The sequence below is a fragment of the Chanos chanos genome, chromosome 6, assembly GCF_902362185.1.
Source record: "Chanos chanos chromosome 6, fChaCha1.1, whole genome shotgun sequence".
Taxonomy (NCBI): Eukaryota; Metazoa; Chordata; class Actinopteri; order Gonorynchiformes; family Chanidae; genus Chanos; species Chanos chanos.
The window spans coordinates 34,098,078-34,116,996 of NC_044500.1; the positions used below are offsets into that span (position 1 = coordinate 34,098,078).

Sequence of the window (18,919 nt, forward strand, 5' to 3'; positions counted from 1 at the left end):
ACACACACAAGGGACAATAAGTATGGCACCAGCAAATATCCTCCCTGTACACTGCCAGGACAAGAAATGACTCCTACATCTAAAACCCATTCCACACGCACAACCTGACAAACTATACAAGAGGATTTTCACATGCGATTTTTTCTCAGTCAGACAGTGGTATGATTCCCCACTGAACAGTCAGTACAGTAACGATCTAACAGGCTTAAAGTGCCACAGCGAGAGGAATTCCATAACATCAAATATGCTTCACTCACTAGTACATCTGTATGTCTTTTTACAGCTCTTCTAACATGCTTCAGGTTTCTCTTCTGACATTCCATAACTCACGCTGATAGTTCCACACAAAGTTATTTCCATTCTTTCGGCCTCATTACACAGTAGAAAAAAAAATCTGTTTCAGCACAGATTTACATCCCTTCAGGATGATGAGATTAAGTGTGTGTTTACCACAGCGTTTGGAGATTTAAGATAACTAAACGCGGGCTGGGGGGGGGCACAGCATAAGAAAAGATAGATGTGAGTGAATTGAGATTTGCAGAGAACAAAAACAGCAGATAAGGAAGAACAAAGGCCTATCGTATATCTCTGAGGAACTGAATGTGTAGAGGGGTGGGGGGAGGTGGGGGTCTGCCTCGGAGGGAAGCAGAGCCACGGGAGAAAGAGCCAAAGATTAGGGGTTAAGATTATTCTCTAATTGTGTTTTGCAAACGTTTGTCAGCTCAGACTCCTGATGCACTTGATGACTGGGACCTCAGCATCGGGCAAGAGCAACCTTTCATCAGAGTGGAGTTAAGGAACCTAATGAGGTGGGCTCTGAGCTGGACACAGCAGGCAGTCCTTGACAATTAGGAAAGATTAGTACAGCAGCCAGGAAGAGCCTGCTCTCATTAGACACAGTGACTGTGACTGCAAAACCACTAAGCGAGCTCCTGGACTCTACACCTCCAGCAGGAAGAGAACCAACAAAGAAGAGGAAACTACATCTCAACAGGAAACAGAGATCCCAGATTTGACCCAAGACTAGAATAAATGAACCAGTCAGATTGATCCAAACAAGAGACTGATTCTCGGTTTCCTCCTGTCTTAAGAAGTTGTTTCCTTTATTGTTGTAAGCGATATCTAATGGAGTCAATCACATTTAACCAACGTGAGAGAGAGTGAAGGTCACGGAGAGGAGAGAAAGAGAAACAGGGAGAGAGAGACAGAGGGAGACAGACGGAGACAGAGAGAGAGAGAGAGAGAGAGAGAGAGAGACTGAGAGAGAGAGAGAGAGAGAGAGAGAGAGAGAGAGAGAGAGCAATAGGCAGATGCCTAGACTGTGATGTAGAGAGACAGTGCTAGTGTGCAAGGAGCCAGAGAGTGGCAGGTTGGTAAAGGCACTGACAGACTGGAGTGGAGTGGGGACACAATCTTGTGTGAGACAGTGTGAGAAAGCAGGAGTGAGCGACTGCCGGCTCAGGCAGCCCCATACACACACTCGCGTCCTATTGTTCTCCTCCAGCCATTTCTGCTGGAGAGTATTTACTGGGTCACGGTATACTGCACACTTGCAAGATTTTCAATAAGTGATTAATTCCTTCAATCACACAATGTGAGAAATGTGAAAGGAATGTGAATGAGTTTTCCATTTAAAGGCAAGCTGTCTTTTGAAAGAAATCCTTCACTGTTATTTCATACTAGACAACCTGCATGTAAATTTGAGAAGTATCTCAAAATTTCCCTGAACCAGATTCATTCAAAATTCATTGAACCAGATGTGCTAAAGAATGCAAACAAAACAAAACAAAACAAAACAAGACAAAACAAGACAAAAGAAGTCCCCCACCCCTTGATCCTTTGCTAAAAATATTAACCCATTATTTTCCTGCGAAGCAAAAATTTACGCCTTTTCATTAATCTGCATGGTGTTAAAAATAAAGTCATTTACCCTCTCTAATTGAATAACTGATTAATTAAATGCATACATATTTCACATACCAAAAGCCCTATGTACGTTATAGTATTTGTATTATTGCCTTAAGGTCTCTTATTCCCACACATTCTTCTCTCTATTAACTCACACATGTGGACAGACAGACATGTGGGGATAGCAGAGTCAGAATGACAGAGTGCCCCAGACTGGCCCAGCTGGAGATCTTATGGCACAAAACCCTCTGATCCTACACAAACATTATTAGATTTAGCCGAAATTTATGTGTTAATGACAAACGAACTGTATTATAATAAAGTGTAAAAAGAGAATATTCTGTAAGCGGATGAGCAGCACTAATGCATTTATGCAGCAGGCAATATAGCTCTTTTTGTTCTGAGCGCTGGCCATATGTTTGCTGTTAGTATTTTGCACAAAAAAGGCATAGCTCAGCTGCTGACTACTCTTCAGTCTGTGTGGGAAAATTCAGGACTTGTGATTATTCGACACCAACTGTCCAAAACAGGGTCCCACTGACTGTCCACAAACTGTCCTTTATGCCACATCATGACATCATTACATACATCCCATGTGATGAGAAAAAAGTATTGAAGTGGGAATTATTCAGCCATTCAAACTCTGAGCCGTACATACGCATGGGTCATTCAGCAGGGTAAGAAAATGTATCTGTGGGTCAGGACAGAAGCTGCTTCATAAATGTCACACTTAGACTTGGAACAGTCTCATGAAAGTGACTTGCATAAACTTGTGATATTGTTTTTCTTTTCTAGTACATGAGGGCCATTGTTCAGGCACTTATTTTTACTGGTGGAGGAGACCAAGGGCCAGAAGAATACTGCTCCTCTTTCCATGTTTTACATTCCACAAAGCAACGAGGTGCCAAGAGGGCAGATATACTTAGCAGAACATTGTGATAAATGTTTTTGTGTTTGTCACAAGAAGTTTTTGTACCGCTTTACAGAACTAAACGGACATTTCTGCTTCAGAACAGAAAACTGGATCTCAGAACACGCTTTTATTTATCACAACTCAGTACTGACCTTTGAGAAAAGTTTGTGAACAGAAATACAGCTCTACTGAGAATACACCATAGGGGCAGATAACATTTCAACTTTTATTGGTTTTGAGGCCACATGCTAAAAAAAAACCCTATTGATGTTCAAACACCAATGATATGAAAGCATGCTGAAACTGTTCTCATGTGTTCTCACAGGCGGCAGACTGGAGTAGAATTTTACTACCACTCACATAGTGCTCATGTGAGACAGGATGTAAAGACATCTTTGATCTTCTGAATATCAAAATCTAATCAGAAAACATGAGTAAATATTAATCTTCTGAAATAACATATCAGAAAAATGGTACTGTCGACTTAATTGCAGAGATCGATATGTCAATAATAGCCCCACTGACAATTTGCTGAAATTCCCCTTTAAGGATGTGTAGAACATTTAATAAGGCTTTGGATGCTCCAGTTCTTATTACCACAATACACAGAGCCACACATACTGGAAATGTGCACATGACGTTCCTGTGTTCTGAAGAAACAAGGAATAACTATGGTCTCCAAACCTGCTGTAACCTAAAGACACATCTGGGATTACAACATATGCCTCACAAGCTAACTGCCATGCATATGGAACACACAAAGTCCCATTATAGTCAGATGAAGTATAAAATGCAGTCAGTGCCCTAACCATCTCATGACAGGAACTTCGTTCTCCAGTTCCACACCCTTCCTTCACCAGCTTCTGTTTATTCACCTCTAACTCCCAGAACCTTTTCAAAGTGAGAGAAATGTTTGCATGGAAATAAACAAGATTTTGTGTAGTTTAGATAAGTCTGCCTTCAAGAGTTATCTAAATTGCATCATACACAAACAAAATGAGCCGAAAAAATATGCAAGATAAGCACTGATTTATTGAATGAGTGATTGGGGGGAACATTTTTCCATGCTACAAAGCTCGTTTTTCAAAAGGGATAAATAGCGAGGGGATAAATAAATAACAAATAAATAAATAACTTTTTTTCTTTCTGTTTTTGGTGCAGCAAAAACAAAAATGATGTATTTAAATAATTTGGAACAGAAGCAGAATGTATGTAATGAGTGGATGATTTTAATGGATTCATAATTGACATTTTAAATAAGGTACAGTAATAATATTCACATAATATCACGGGCAATGATGCTACTACTAGTTGCTTGCCTGGGATGGCATCGGGTTACGGTACGCAAGTTAGAATTATCCTAAAAAGTACTGGAAAAAAAAAAAGAAAAAGAAGGAAAAAAGTTAGAGACATATGATTATGTCTCTCTAATGCTATATGCTATACTTCCTTACTTCATATCTCACGACTATTCCTCAGTATTGAGCTATCCCTGGGGAGAAACTATTATGCTAACTCTTTCACTTTCTCCTACAGTGGACTGAAGCCGGCAGACTGGGTCATTTTACTGAGGGCTTCTTAGGCACAGAACCAATAAATGACTGAATGGACAGGACCAGAACAAGGGGGAGAGTATGATTCTTCCAGATGTTCAGTGATGACCTCAGGAGGAAGAGCCTGTCATCTCATTACGAGGGTCAATGATACGACCGGAGTATGGTGGATTACACAGACTCAACTATGCTAACAGGCTCCTTCTGAGACATTCTGGCTTGCTTTTGTGGCATACTTTGCTTACTCCACGTTAGATACAGGTTGGGCATACTGTATAATATCAGCACAGGTTCTGGTATATCAGAGGGATAAAGCTTTGATTCCATGTTGGTTTTTTTGTTTGTTTTGTTTTGTTTTTCAGAAGACCCATGGATCTCTCAAAAATTAATTTTTGTTTCCATCAAGCAGAGGAGTGGTCTTCCTAAAAATTACACAGGTTGGGATGATGTTATCAGCTGCTAGAAGGAACTGAAGAGGATGTTAAGAAAGAGTATGTCATCTTTTCCTTTAGCATAACATGGCAAAGTAAAGAAAATAACAGAGCTTTCAGTTTCATAGGTTAAAGATTTGATACACTTTGTCAGACAGGCGCTGAACAATTTCCTGAAGGACTGGTCCACTCTCATGCTCAGTCTTCTGGGTCTTGGTTCTTTTCACCCTTCATCTCTTTATGAATAGCTGTCCATTTCAAATTCACTACACAAGACTTTTTAAATCCAACTGTGTTTCAAAAAAATAAAAAAAAGCAGAGCAATTCTCTTTTACCTCAGTCATTAAAACTTTGTCTGAAGTTTTGTCAAAGCTGACTCATTTGGTATTTCTCCTCCATGCTGGTGGCCCGCCTGCCATTTGGAAAGACTTGAATTTACAGCTTTGCTTCCAATGCAGAGTCCTAGTCCTAAGACCTGCCTATGTTGACCCAGTGACACGCAGTAAAACTGGCTCACTGGGCATGGTGATTACCATCCACCATCCAGCCATAAAGGAACCTTAGCATAACTGCAACACAGTCACATTCAGTGAAGCAGAAACCTCCAAGGAGCACTACCAGCAAACAGCATCCTCTAAAGAGGCTATTTTCAGTGACCTGCTGACCCCTCCCTTCCACTGGCCTTTCCCTCCTAAACCACATATGTGAATGAGGACATGTGAGAGACAGCGGGAGAACAAAGTGTGAGGGCAGAAAAGGAAGGATGACTGACAGAGGTCAGGCCAGTATACTGGGATAGATTCAGAGGAAAAGGAAACACTCATACACACTCCAACTCACACCACACCCCCTCCCCTTCACATACAAAGGAAAACTTCAGGCCCATAACTTGGGAACAAAGGATCTTCTTAAGAATTTCAATTGCAAAGATAACCCGTCTCTTGGTCCCTTGTCATTATCGGTCCTTGTGTTCTCAGATACTTCAGTTAAGAATATTGAAAAAGAAGAACTTTAACTAGATTAGAGGAATCTGTCAAACAAACACTACACAAAAACACAATCGGATGACAAAAGATAAATATATCAGACAAGACTACAGAGAGACACGGTATCAGATTATGCATCTGCCATACACACCACTAGTCATAGCTTTGGACTGTGAAGATTATGACCTTATGTTCCTAAGATTACGATTGGCATTGATGTGTTATTCATTGTCCTATGTTACATTGAAATTCATCCTTTTATATATCAATGCTTTGAAGGCCTGACTATTTTAAAACTATAAGGGAAATGATGACATTGTCAAACACAGGCTGTTTAGACTTGTCACTGAGTAGTTCGATTCTTGAAGGCTTCAGACCCTGCTAATTATATCACATCTTTAGCCACATAGTGCAGGTCTCTGATGTGCTATGATCCATGGTTAGCACAAAACCACACAAAATCTGTGGCTCTAACACAACATTTGGAATATAATAATCTAAAAAAAAAACAACAAAATGCAAGTCTCTATGAGTCTAAGTTTACCAGTTTATAGAACTACCACAAACAGAGGGTAGCAGGACAAAAACTAATATGGATGTAGTGCGAACCACTCCTTGAGTTTAAAAAAAAAAAAAAAACTACTTTAAACTAGCAAGCTGTTCAAGGTTAAGACAAATGCCATGACTGTGGATATGTACACATAAATACATAGCTATAGCCTCCGTTAAACTAGAGAAAATGTAGGTGTTACAGCTAAACCTAACATTTGTTTTTCTGTGCTCTTTGGAGAGCATGCCTGTTGTGCTGTCAAGCATACACTACAGCATCATGATAATGATATCCAATGACCAGAGAGACCATCCAGAGTGACCTGTGAGGCTGACAGAACAGCTTGCCGTATTCCAGACCAAGCCGAGACATTAGCTCATGGTTTCTAAAGGTTCACAAATCTTGTTTTTTGTTTGTTTGTTTTCCTCAATGCTACAATTATTCCTCGATGAAAAAAGGCTTATATCAGGATTTTTTAAAGCTATGACCCATGAAATGACTGACTGACAGACAAAAACACAGCAAATGTGAAGCAGTAATGGAGCCACACCAGAAAATTATTTGATGTTGAGCATCTGGACAAACTGCAATTAGGTGAAATTTAAGACATTTGAAATCATCTGAATACAATGCAACTCTTCTTTCTGTTTATCATATATCTCCAAGATGGAGTGAGAGTAGTCATATTCTACAATGCAATAGACCAAATTAGAAAGATTTCATTTTTTTTGAAAACTATTTTGTACTTTGTTGTGAGTCACCCTTATTGGTTGACGCATCCCTAATGAGGACTTGGAGATAGAATCCTGAGATCCATGAAAAGTATTCAGTCTTTAAGGGCAACTTTCATCCGTTACAGTTCTAGGTACAAGGAGCAGCAGATAACTGTAAGCCACAAGAGAACATGACAGAGTTCAGGGTAGAGACCACTGTAAGTGAGAGGTCCTCCATTTGTCCCTTATTCTAATATGCCTAAACCAAAAGAAAATGTCAAATGTCATCTCACTCTGCTACGTAACACTTAAGTGTCCCAAATTAGAAGCACTTGACAAATCCTTTTGAAACCTTTGCATGCAAAAAATGTCATGACAGCTCTGCATTTTACATCTTAATTTTACCTATGACACTCGTTGAGAATCATCATAAGAGCTAGCATCGCAGCAATGGATTAGCCTGCGTGTGAATGGCCAACGTTTGGTGCAAAACATAACTTAGTCAGATAATTTAGTTTATAACACTCTGAGTCTTTCCAATACACTCTAAAATCACAGACCAGAGGATTATTTTGGATACACTTAATCTTGACTGCCAACAACTTCAATTTTTTTTTATAATAGCAGATGTAACCAAACAGCTGTTTTGTGCAGTGTGTCACATTAAAAAAAAGAAGATGAAGATGAAGCCAGACGAGTTCAAAGTTCCTGAGAAGTCTCCTGAGTTCCTCAAACAGTCCAATCACTCCCACTGCCCCCATTATTTTGATGGTGGGATCTCAGAATGTCTCCCAAAAGACATATCATATCAAATACCTTATGGGGAGCAAAACTCTGACAGTTTATGTGAAAGGCTCACAGGTGGATAGACCCTGTCAACAGCTGTGAGCCAATAATTACCCCCCACCAAGGGAAAAAAAATTAATAAGGAACAGATATACATTAGTAGGGCAAGTTGTTTGAAGAGCTATTCCCTAAACTGATTTAAGTTCTCAGCCCGACACCCGATTCGGCATAAAAATCTATAAACAACATAGACAAACCAAACCAAACTATATTCAAAAAATTTGATCTTCTTGTTTTCTGTTTAAGATTTTGTAGTTCATTTTTTTAATTAATTATATTCTTAATATGCAGATTCCAGTTAATATTCTTTTCAAGCTTTTGGCCAACATGTACATGGATGTGAGTGCATTTAATGTAGGAACAATACAAGAAAGTGAACCACTTCTCAAGTTCACTCACACAGGATCCATGTTTGATTTCAAAAGCTATGTTATAGTCCTTTGTTAGCCATATTCAGATTATGCTTGGATTCATATTCATTCAGAACCTAATAAAACAGCAAGAAACAACAAGGGCAGACGGCCATTCGAAATTCCTCATGGGCAAAATATGTCATCCCATTAGAAAGGCAATCAACTCTCTTGCCTCTATTGTTTCCTACTAGAATGAGCTGTTTCATGCCTTTTGAGTAGGTGATTTTGCATTGTCGATGACCTGCTGCTCAAATGAACTACAAGGCCAGCTCCAAAGTTCTTCCCTAAATTGGTCTTTGCAGTCACTGGAGACATTGCCTTGGGACAGGAGTTTTGTAGTATACAACTGCTAGGCCAATCACAGGGCAATACAACCATTACCCCATTCATGAGCTAATGACTTCCCAAAGGGGGAAAGCCATCTTCCCAAGACATTCAGGACAGCCATCATTCATTTGTCAACACAATGCAGTCAGCTCCTGATACAGAGGAAAAGACATGTGGGCCTGCTACTTCCACTCTCATGTTAAATGCAGCAGTGGATGAGCAGAGAGCAGGAGTTAGACCTCCCATGGGGCTTGGTGAATGCTCTAAATTTGCGATTTTCAGCCTAGCAGTTCAGCAGTTGACACGTAAGACAACTACTGGCACTAAAAATTTTACTACATACTATAATACTCTGGGAAATTGTTTTTGTAAGGTTATAATCTTCATAGGAGTATTCATAGGAGAATGCGAATGCTTGATAATTAGTGATGGACCATGAAAGCATTGCAAATGGGCCATTATTCTGATTTCCAGATCTCAGTCCTTCATTCCCTCTCCATCCAGACCAACAGCTCATAAAAGCCAGGCTCATGTCTGAGTCTGCGTGTGTTACCACAGGGTCCCTCTGACATCCCACCAGTGCAGGAAGCCCTTCGCACACATCAAATGTGCCAGAGAGGCCCCACTTTCAACACCTACTTTAATGTCTGTCTCCATAACACATCCACTGTTCCCATGTGTGCAGGCCCCACATTTTCTACAGTCAAACCGAGGCTGCCCAACTGTTCGTGAGAGGGAGAGAGAATTCAGTCTTTAAACCACACATGGAATAAGGATGAAGTTTGACAGAGCCGGTCTGTTGGATTGGGGGGTTGAGGAGAGAGCACGTTCTGTTAAATCCATGAAAAAGATCTTTGTTATGCTGAAGAGTGACAAAAGAGATGTGCTTTTTAATGTTTTCCTTAACAATAATTTCCAACAGTAGTCAGCACTCTCACTGAATAGCAAAAAAGCCAAGCATGAAAAACCCTGAGGCAGACTGTGCTATGGCCTCCACCCTTGATCCTTTCAAGTAGCGTGTCAGTATGCGTGGTATGTGTTCCCAGCATAGTCTTCTGGGACGTCAGTCAAGGACTGACCGACTGTCTGTGATCATTCAAGTGACAGACCTTCATCAAGCCTCTCACGTTCTTTTGTTAGATTTTTGCGTTCATTGATTGCTATTAGCACTACACGTTATGACTCCATCCACGGCGATCTATTTGGATTTGGCCTTCGGTCCCGGTCCTCCAAGGTTAAGCCAGGTCTCATGCAGTAGATTCATTTGTCTAAATGAGTGTTTGACTCGGAACTGACCAAAAACATATGTGGGAGCAGATAGAGTTGTTGATGTGCGTACTCTTTTCTGTGTGTTTTTCAGTTTCTTAATGTCCTTACCCTACATATTAGCTCGCTCAGTTCTGATGAACAAACAAAAAGAAAAGTATGAGACAAAACCATTTTTGCCGCCAGTGGTCACCAGCTGCGCTCAATCTGCTCTGTCTTCATGACTAGATACATTTACGACACAAATAAGAGCAAATGGCAGTCAACAGGTCAGACAAGCTTCTCAAACAGAGCATTTAAGGACTGAATGTGCTACTCCAGATGCATGTGTTATCTTGAGCTCTTAGACAGTATTTTGTAGAAATCTGTCTGGAGAAATCTTGGCCAGGCTGGGACATTTTATGAGGGGACATCTATTGTTCTGAAGCCCCTGGCCAATTGAACTTGGAGCACCAGTGTTTTTTTGAGCATCCCTGCAACAAATAGCAGACTGAATTGGTACTTACAGGGAGGGAGGCAGTATTCTGAGGAATTTCCTGTCGTGTGTAGATATCACAAAAACAACATTATCCTCCATTACTAGCGCACTGTCTAACTGGGTTGATTTTCCACAACAGCAACAGATAAAATTCCTGACTTTCAATAATTTGGGGAGGGGGTATGACAAAAGTGGACGGGAGAAAAATCTAATCACAGTCCTTAGCTGCAGTGAAATTAGAGACAGTGATGGTAACTCCAGCAAAAGCCTGTGCTGTTACACAACTTTATTTGAGTCAAGATTGTTATTAATCAAAACTCAAAGGGCTTAGAGTGTTTTCTGATACAGACCCTACAAGAAACCCTCTAGTGTAACTGCTAAAAAGGATTACAGACTCCTTTGCAGAAAAAAGTATAGAAACACCCCAGATTAATGTCAAGTCATTAAATAATAATTGATATTTATGGTAATAATTTTTCCTTTGACTGACTCTATAAAAGCCTCTGTTGAATATTCCTTGGCTATTTAATTTCTATCACTGATTTATCAACTCATTTCTATCACTGATTTCTACTAAACTACTGTTAACAGAGAAAATCTCTCCCTCTCTTGTGACAGTGAGCAGCTCTAATTTTGAGTACTAACGAGGTGAAAGAGGACTGTTCACAGTTCAGCTTGTGGTGTTGTACTAACCATATTGGCAGCTGGGTCCATTGAAGCCAGGAGGACAGTCACAGAGCTGGGCAGATCCCTCTCGACACTGGCCACCATTGAAGCATATGCCATAGCTACAGGTTGCTGGAAGAGGTGCGAAAAAAGGGAGGAAAAAAAAAACAAAACAAAGATGAGTGAAGAGCAGAAAGCCGGCAGCTGTCAGATGATGTCAGTGTGCTTTGTCTAAGCCACTTGGGCCTCATTCTATCAATGTTTTATCATCATCCTGTTAACACCTGATAAACTGCCCGCTTGATGTTCATTCTCCACGAAGAGCTTTAGGAAAGTACAGCGCACTGCAGTCACAAGAGACTGACTGGCTTGCACTTGAATAATTAGGAGCACCTGTCAGGCACTATGCCAAATCTGAGAGATTCCTCAGAGACTCCTAATCTCATGTTTCAGTGAGATACATCAACTGTGACTGGTGTAAATTCTACCTAGAGAAAGATAAACAAGGTGTTTCTTAAAGTTTCCAAGTAAACTGCATCTAGAGAACACTGTCCTACATAGAAAGGCAGCATATAAAGATCAAAGCTAAGCAAGGGGTATAGTGTGTCATTTACAGTATATATTTTAATTTAACATTTCTACCACCTACCCTCACCATAATAAACTGTCATCCAAAATCCTTGCACTGGTCTAAACACTAAGGAAACGTGTTTCATGTCCTCAGACAGTTAAAGATCATACATTCCTTCAAATGCAGAGATGAGATACAGGCCTATAGCCTGAGAGTATACGATCAATCTGCCAGGCAATTTAAATCTTTCAAGGTGAGGATTTTCTCTTTGTAACTAATATCTGTGAGGTTTGAGGAATTCATGCAGGGAATAAACAACACCCAGTAACCTTCACATTCACAATAGTCATCTGCTAGAGAGTTAAACTGCACACAGTAACCTCACATCACACAACTACTCGTGTGTGTGGTGTCTGTGTATGCGAATTTGTGAGTGTGTGTGTAAAGAAAGAGAGAGAGAGAGAGAGAGAGAGAGAGAGAGAGAGAGAGAACGCTGTCTTTGCTTTCTTTGCTCTGTTAAACTCAATGCATTCACAGAAGTACATGGTGGAGTGCATTAAATAGATTCCTGTGATAGCAAAGACACTGAAGATGTACTCCATTTAATCTCCATTGCTATTCCATGCCTCTCTCTGCCAGTCCATCTGAGATAAGGCCCTGACATCTCAACTAAATTAAATGGTGGGAGGTTAAGCATACTCTGATCGCCTAATCCACATACTAACCTCAAAGATTATTTATTCTTTCCACTTTCAGTCCAAGTGGCTCTCTTAAATCAACCGAAATTCAAATTCTTTTCAAAAGAACAAGATCAAAGGTGTGATAAAGGATTGGAATACTTTATTTAACATATTTTCTTTATTTTAAGTGACATGATTCTTCAAATAAACCACTCATGTGAATTTAGGATCACAGGAATTCTTTCTCTACTGTAAATCTGGTCAAAGGAGACAGGTATATTCCCAATATGGGAACATAATTTCTTTGGAATTCTGAGGCTGCTGAGTTCTCAGTTGAACATTAGTTCACTTCTGTCAGCTACAAGCGTACAGACAAGCAAAATGCATTCATTTAAGCTAATGAAACTGTAAGGGAGTTCTGGAGGAAAAAGAAAAAAACCCCAACTCTCAGGCAAGCAAATCTGAGGCCTTACCGCAGAGGACCACAATCGTGCCAGAAACGACAGAGAGAATGATGAGGCCATTTTGTCGAAACATTCTCTTTCAACAGTTCCACATAACATCAGCCAGGTGTCAGGCATTTCACATCTTCATCTGTGATAACAGTCTGGCACTGAGCTCAGACACCTGGCTGACTCTGGGCCTTTGCTGTTAACAGCATTGCTGGCTGCGTCTCATCATAAAACCTCCACAGTCAGGTCAAAATATCTCAACATGACCACCGAGTCGTGGTCCATTCTTTGGTGTGACACGTGATGAAATAACATTGTGTGTGACACAGATGTTTATAACACCTCACATCACTAGCATACTGCTACACACTGTGGGGCTTTTGTTGTGGCTCCAGAGTGACTTCTCCGTCAGACTGGCTAATAACCATAAAGAAGACCTGAAAAAAACGCACAGCTTTTTGGAATGGGACTGAAAAGTTTAACTGTCACTAAATCAACATGACAAAGACATTGCCCACAGCTGCAAGCATCCCCAAAAGAGCTCTTTGCTTCAATGGGATCCGAACAGTTAGGCCTCCCACACTGAGACACAATAAAAAAAAGAGTGGGAAAACCGAAGTTTGCTCACTCTTCCATTATAGGTAATGAACAGTGGTTACTGGCTACATAACCATGAATTTTTGGCTGTCCCCTAGTCCCTGACACCTGACTAATATTGCGTAAAATCCACATATGGCACAGAAATTGAGACTGGTCTCATCAGCTCAAGTGATTGCTCTCTTCGCTTACAAAGACGCCTTCTCTGTAAAGACTTACACAAAGCGAAAGGGGTCAGGGGTCACGCTGCCCTGAGGAACAGCATTTAGTAAACAGTGTGTGATGTTCACTTTAGAGACCACAAGCAATTAGCTTCCTAAGAGGATACGCAGCACCGATGCCTTTGCTGACTTGCGAGTATGGAACTGATATCAGATACAAGGGTGAACTTTGCAGGGAAAAAAACGCACTTTGTTTTGAGGAAGAATCCACTGGTATCAAAAGGATCATGGCAAAGCAAGTAGATGCAAAGAGCAGCAGCATCTGCTTTATGTCCTCTCATGGAATGTAAATGTCTCTGCTGAAAAGCATTCACAAAGTGCCTTCCTCTCTAAGTATAATTATGCGTGGCATGAAATTGCTTGTTATTTTCAATCAAAATACTTGAATTAGAATGCACCACCTGGAAAATGTTTCTGCCATTATGTGTACTGCATGTAATAGCAGAATTTCAAGACATGGGGGAAATCCTTAACGATCAGACGATGAATGAGATAGACAGACCCTTAGATGAAGAAATGCTGAATGTATGAGTCTGGAGAGCATCAAAGATAGGCAGAAAAACATCAGATTGAACTGTTTTAAAAACTTTACCCATTTTTCAGTAACAAGTGTACAAAGCTAAGATACAAATTTGTTAAGTAATGAATGTTTTAAATAATAAAATTATTGTACTATAAAAAATACATACCCAGGAGAAAATGTGCTGTTTATGAGATCGGACTGTCAGTCTTAAACAGTGTATGCAATACCTTGCTGGCTAAAGGAAATACCTGAAAGAAAGTACCTAGCTAGATAACATTCGTTACATCTATTTCAAGAGGAGAGCTTCCACTTGTATTGAACAGCAGTGTCTTAACTGGATTCACCATTTAGCAATACCACTGGATGTATCCATTGGCTAAATTTGATTCATATGGAAGGCCCATACGCTACTGTCTGAGGACGGATTCTAGTGAATACATGGTAAATTTCAATGAAAGAATCCTGAGACAGGAGGTCATGAAAACATCATGTCTGCTACCAAAGAGTAAAATTAACTGCCACACAGTCTTTGTGACTACTGGCATTGTTGAACTAAAGACCCGGCAACTCTGGACACAGAGGCCACCCACAGAGAGACACAACATTCAAACTCTTTCTTCCACATGAGACCATTTCCCTCATGTCCAATAACATCCAGCAATTAACAAGAGCCACAAACTGCTGGAGGCATTGTCTCAGTGCTCACCCATGTTTCAACGTTCCTTGTCACCATTAATCAACATGACTGGGCATTTAACCCTCTACTTTGCTCTACCCAATCACAAACATCAGCGCCTCATTCTGAGTAGGAAGGGGCCAATTGAGAGGGACACCAGTTATTATAAGTGGACGGAAGTCGCGCTAAGTACCTTTAGGCCTATTGTGGACAATCTAGCTTGGTAAGTCGAACAGTCGTTAAGCCAAATGGTACTCCAGACAGAAAGAGAAAGAAAATGGGGTACCTAAACGCTTAGGAGTGTGCAGGCCACATAGGTCATTGAAATGATTTTCCAATACCTGATGTGCTAATATCATAAAGGGAGTGGAGAACAGAAGTACCATATTAGTGGGACATGAACAAGAGGGAGTGAGAGAGTGAGAGAGAGTGAGAGAGAGAGACAGACAGAGAGAGAGAGAGAACAGATTCCCATCACAATATCCCTTCTCTCTCACTGAGGTAATACACACCCTTATGCTTTAAACTCCCTAGCGACAACCGATCACAGTCTCGAGACGGCATTCTCCCTAGCATGAAGATACAACCTGAGCAACTTTGCCTATCAAAAGCTTTGTTAAAGCTTCAGGTTTCCTCTTGGATGAAGCACACTGACTGAATTGTGCTGAATGAAATGCTGTGCAGACAGTGAATCGCTAAGTGTGCTTGGTGAAGGGAGGATTTCTGAAGAGAGCTTCCTTTTATCCTCTCTTTATCCTTGTTCAATGTCTTAGAGAAAAGAGTGATTAGCTTGTCCCGTTCCAAAGTCCTGCCGTGTCTTAAGTTACAGAGATAAAAGCTCAGCCTCCTGCGGTGCGTTCGTTTAAAAAGCCAAGCTCTGTCATGAAAGGAGAAACAGCACCCTATGACTTACTCTAGGAGACATTAAGCCATGCATAGGAATGTTTTTGCATTATTTTTGCTTGTGTTTATAAGTAAACCAGCCTTGGGCTTTGACGACAGCCTAACAGTTACCAGTATAATAGAATACTATGAGCATTTGCCAGAGACAAAAGTGGCTTTGAGTACAGTATTGGCTCCAGAATTGAATCCCTGCTGAAAATCAGAGGCTGATGAAGTGCGCTGACACACAAACCCTAACACCCCTGTCAGTCTTATAAACCCGCTATCCTTAAACCCCAGCTATGCTCTGTTACTGAGAGAGACCTTCGGGTTTGACACTGGTGTGATAGGATGAGGCTGTTTATGTGGTGTGAGGGCTGTTGTTCATCCAAAGGTGCTATTGGAAAAATGTGCCTCCAACACTCAACCGAACCTCTGTAAAATCCAATGAAAAAGTCCCTGCCAACTCTGATAGGCATAATGCTAAGTCCCTCCTGGGAGATGAGCCATCAAGATCTGCGCTCCTGTTACCATGACGATGCAAGCCAGTAAAATGTTCCTATTCATGAAAGACAGGATAAGAAATGCCCTTCTCAAATGTGATCAGTACTTTATCTCCACTTCCAAAATAATGTCATATGGATACTTGCACAATACTGTCCAAGATAGAAACACACTGCTCTGGATCTGGAGGATTTTGAGATTTAAATGACAAGCTCTACTGCATTGATTTTCTAATCTGAGCTATTTATGAATTCATGCAAATTTGTCTAAATCCAGATAAACCCTGGCCAATTTGTAAACCTGATAGAATATCATTGTATAAATCCACAGTAAAAGCATTATGTTTTGACAAACTTTATTCATGTTGGAGAGAAAACACTTCAGTACCCTCTGAATTAAACTGAATTGTCCATTATGTGCACCTGCTGTCTGAGTGAATGTGAGAGTGTATTGCACATAACTGGTGGGTGCTCCTTCCTACCAGGTCGTTTTGATATCAGTTACCACATAAACAGTAGCAATGACACCAAAGGCAGTCTTTCCCACAGTGTGTGGTACAAATCAGTGACCTGTACAGTCACTTGCTTAACACACAACCCTGGTGTGAATCTACATGGGGATTGTGGTGGCATGGTATTGTGAGTCTGTGCCAGGACTCCACAATTGCACAAAAACTGTGCTGGGTGCGGATATCCCCACGGTGTCTTGGGAAATCACTTCAAAGGCAATCTCTGGCAACCACACAAGACTTCGTATAATGAATGACACTTAGCCGAATGCACCAGGGACTGCACGAGTCTTAACAGTGAGCATTTAACAAGCTCTTTTTCCACAGTACTTCTCAAAATTGTTAAGTAAGCAGTGGTCTGCATGGTCAGCCTCTCTATAAGGACAAATATTGGTTTACACTTTTAAAAATGTAGCGAGACACTAGTTAAACGACAAGGTATTTAACGGTTCGAACATAAACCAGTCACAGCTGAGTCACCATTCATCTGTTCACTGCTAATTGACTCAGGACAAACGACTCCTTTTCAAGCCCATCCAAAACTAACCATTGAAAGGCTGTCTTCACATAACTCAAAGCTCGCATCTAATCTACAACATACATGTACGATCTCTGAGTCAGAGGTCTAGAGACTATGCTCTCTGTGTTAGATATTTTACTTTTTCACAAAAACCCACTGTACCTTATCATAAAACAGACAAATTGTGGACAATGTGGACTGATAATATGACACCAAACGATCTCAGATGAGGGAAGGACTTACGATACAGGCATCCAGCCTCCCCATTGAGTTGTGACCATCCAGGGCAGCATTTGTAGACAGTCTGATAATCCTGACGGTAGACTTGCCTGTATGCAGTGTAGTACGCTGTCCTGCAGCAAAGAGCAAGAAAACCTGATCAGCTGAAGCTGAAAACCACACCTGGCACAACAATATTAAACTGAATTAACCGTTCACATTTGACATATCACTATAAATCGGCATTCATTGATACCCCATTGAAAAGTGCAAACAGCACTGACATCAATTGGTCTGAATGATTTAAAGCAACATCTTAGTGATGATGAGGGACGTGTGTGAGACGACTGAAGTGATTGCCTGAGGTTATGTTTGTGGTTCTGACATGAACTAGAAGAATCAGGAGCGTGACTTATGTTTGTGGATGAGCCTCAATGTGTAAAAACACAAACACAAACAACACTATAATCAGCACCCCCCCCCCCCCCCCCCCGACTCTTTAATGTTACTTTTTTCTCAGAGCGTCAGACTCAGAGGTGTATGTTAAATCAGAGGACCCGTCCCTGTAGTTTGGAGCTTCTCACACAGCTCCATGATCATTACACCATGCTCACAGCTCTTTGTTTACAGTCTCTAATTGAAGCTCTGGGTGCCATAAAAACAGGGCTTGGCTACCCAGCATCGTAAGTACACGGAGAAAGCACACAGTGAGAAACTCCCATGAGAGTGGGCTGGGATTCAAAGGTGAGCTTAGGGCTTCTACCTCATAGGTATGTGGGCTTTGGAGATGCCTTTCAAATTGCAGCTTTCTGAGGGATGGCGACATCTTGCATTTAGGAGTCATGAGGGGAGGATTCAAGGCAATGATTATAGAACAAAGGAGAGCAAGAGAATGCTTTTTGCGCTTTTTTACAGTGGTGAACATCTAAAGTCTAAATACCACAGGAATTATATTTAGACTGAGTGACTGAGTAGTGTGAATGAGAGAATGCATAGAAGAAATTCTGGGTGGCTATGTGGGTGGATGGATAAACAGACGAATGAAAAGTGAGGACTCACCTTCTTTCATAGCCCATGCACCATGTCTGTCCCAGACAGCCCTGTTTCCAAACTTTGACCATGCGTGTGAAAGCCTGAACACAGGGCTGCCTCTGGACAACCAGCTTCACCTCACGTTCTGTGCACACATTAGGCCTGCAAATGCACAATAAATCACAAAAGTCAAGCAGCATATCACACCCGGCGGAAAGACTTCAAACAGAAAAACGGTAATAGAATGCCAAAGGGTTTTAAGAGGTTTTTTTTTTTTTTTTACAACTGATAACTTAGTTAAAAATATTTTTACACTCTTTTCCCTTTTACCCTTTCTTAAAGGCTTTGAGGGAAATTCCAATAAACCATTAAACGACCCCCGCTCAGCACAAGATGCAACCTGTAGTGCATGATTGTAGAATAAAGTGAAAAACAGTCTCTGGATTTACCCCGTTCTCTGAGTCAGACACACGAGTCACTTAGT

The 18,919-nt window shown here is 40.9% G+C and overlaps 1 protein-coding gene across 1 annotated transcript in view; it reads right to left on the bottom strand.

Moving 5' to 3' along the window:
- megf6b (multiple EGF-like-domains 6b) overlaps positions 1-18,919 on the bottom strand; it is a 53,016-nt gene that overhangs the window by 32,822 nt on the left and 1,275 nt on the right. The window contains exons 2-4 of the mRNA XM_030777387.1: positions 18,463-18,597; positions 17,428-17,537; positions 11,078-11,182 (exon numbers count right to left, since the gene is read on the bottom strand). Of these exons, the coding sequence (XP_030633247.1) occupies positions 11,078-11,182; positions 17,428-17,537; positions 18,463-18,597 (350 nt within the window). The remainder of the gene's footprint in view (positions 1-11,077; positions 11,183-17,427; positions 17,538-18,462; positions 18,598-18,919) is intronic.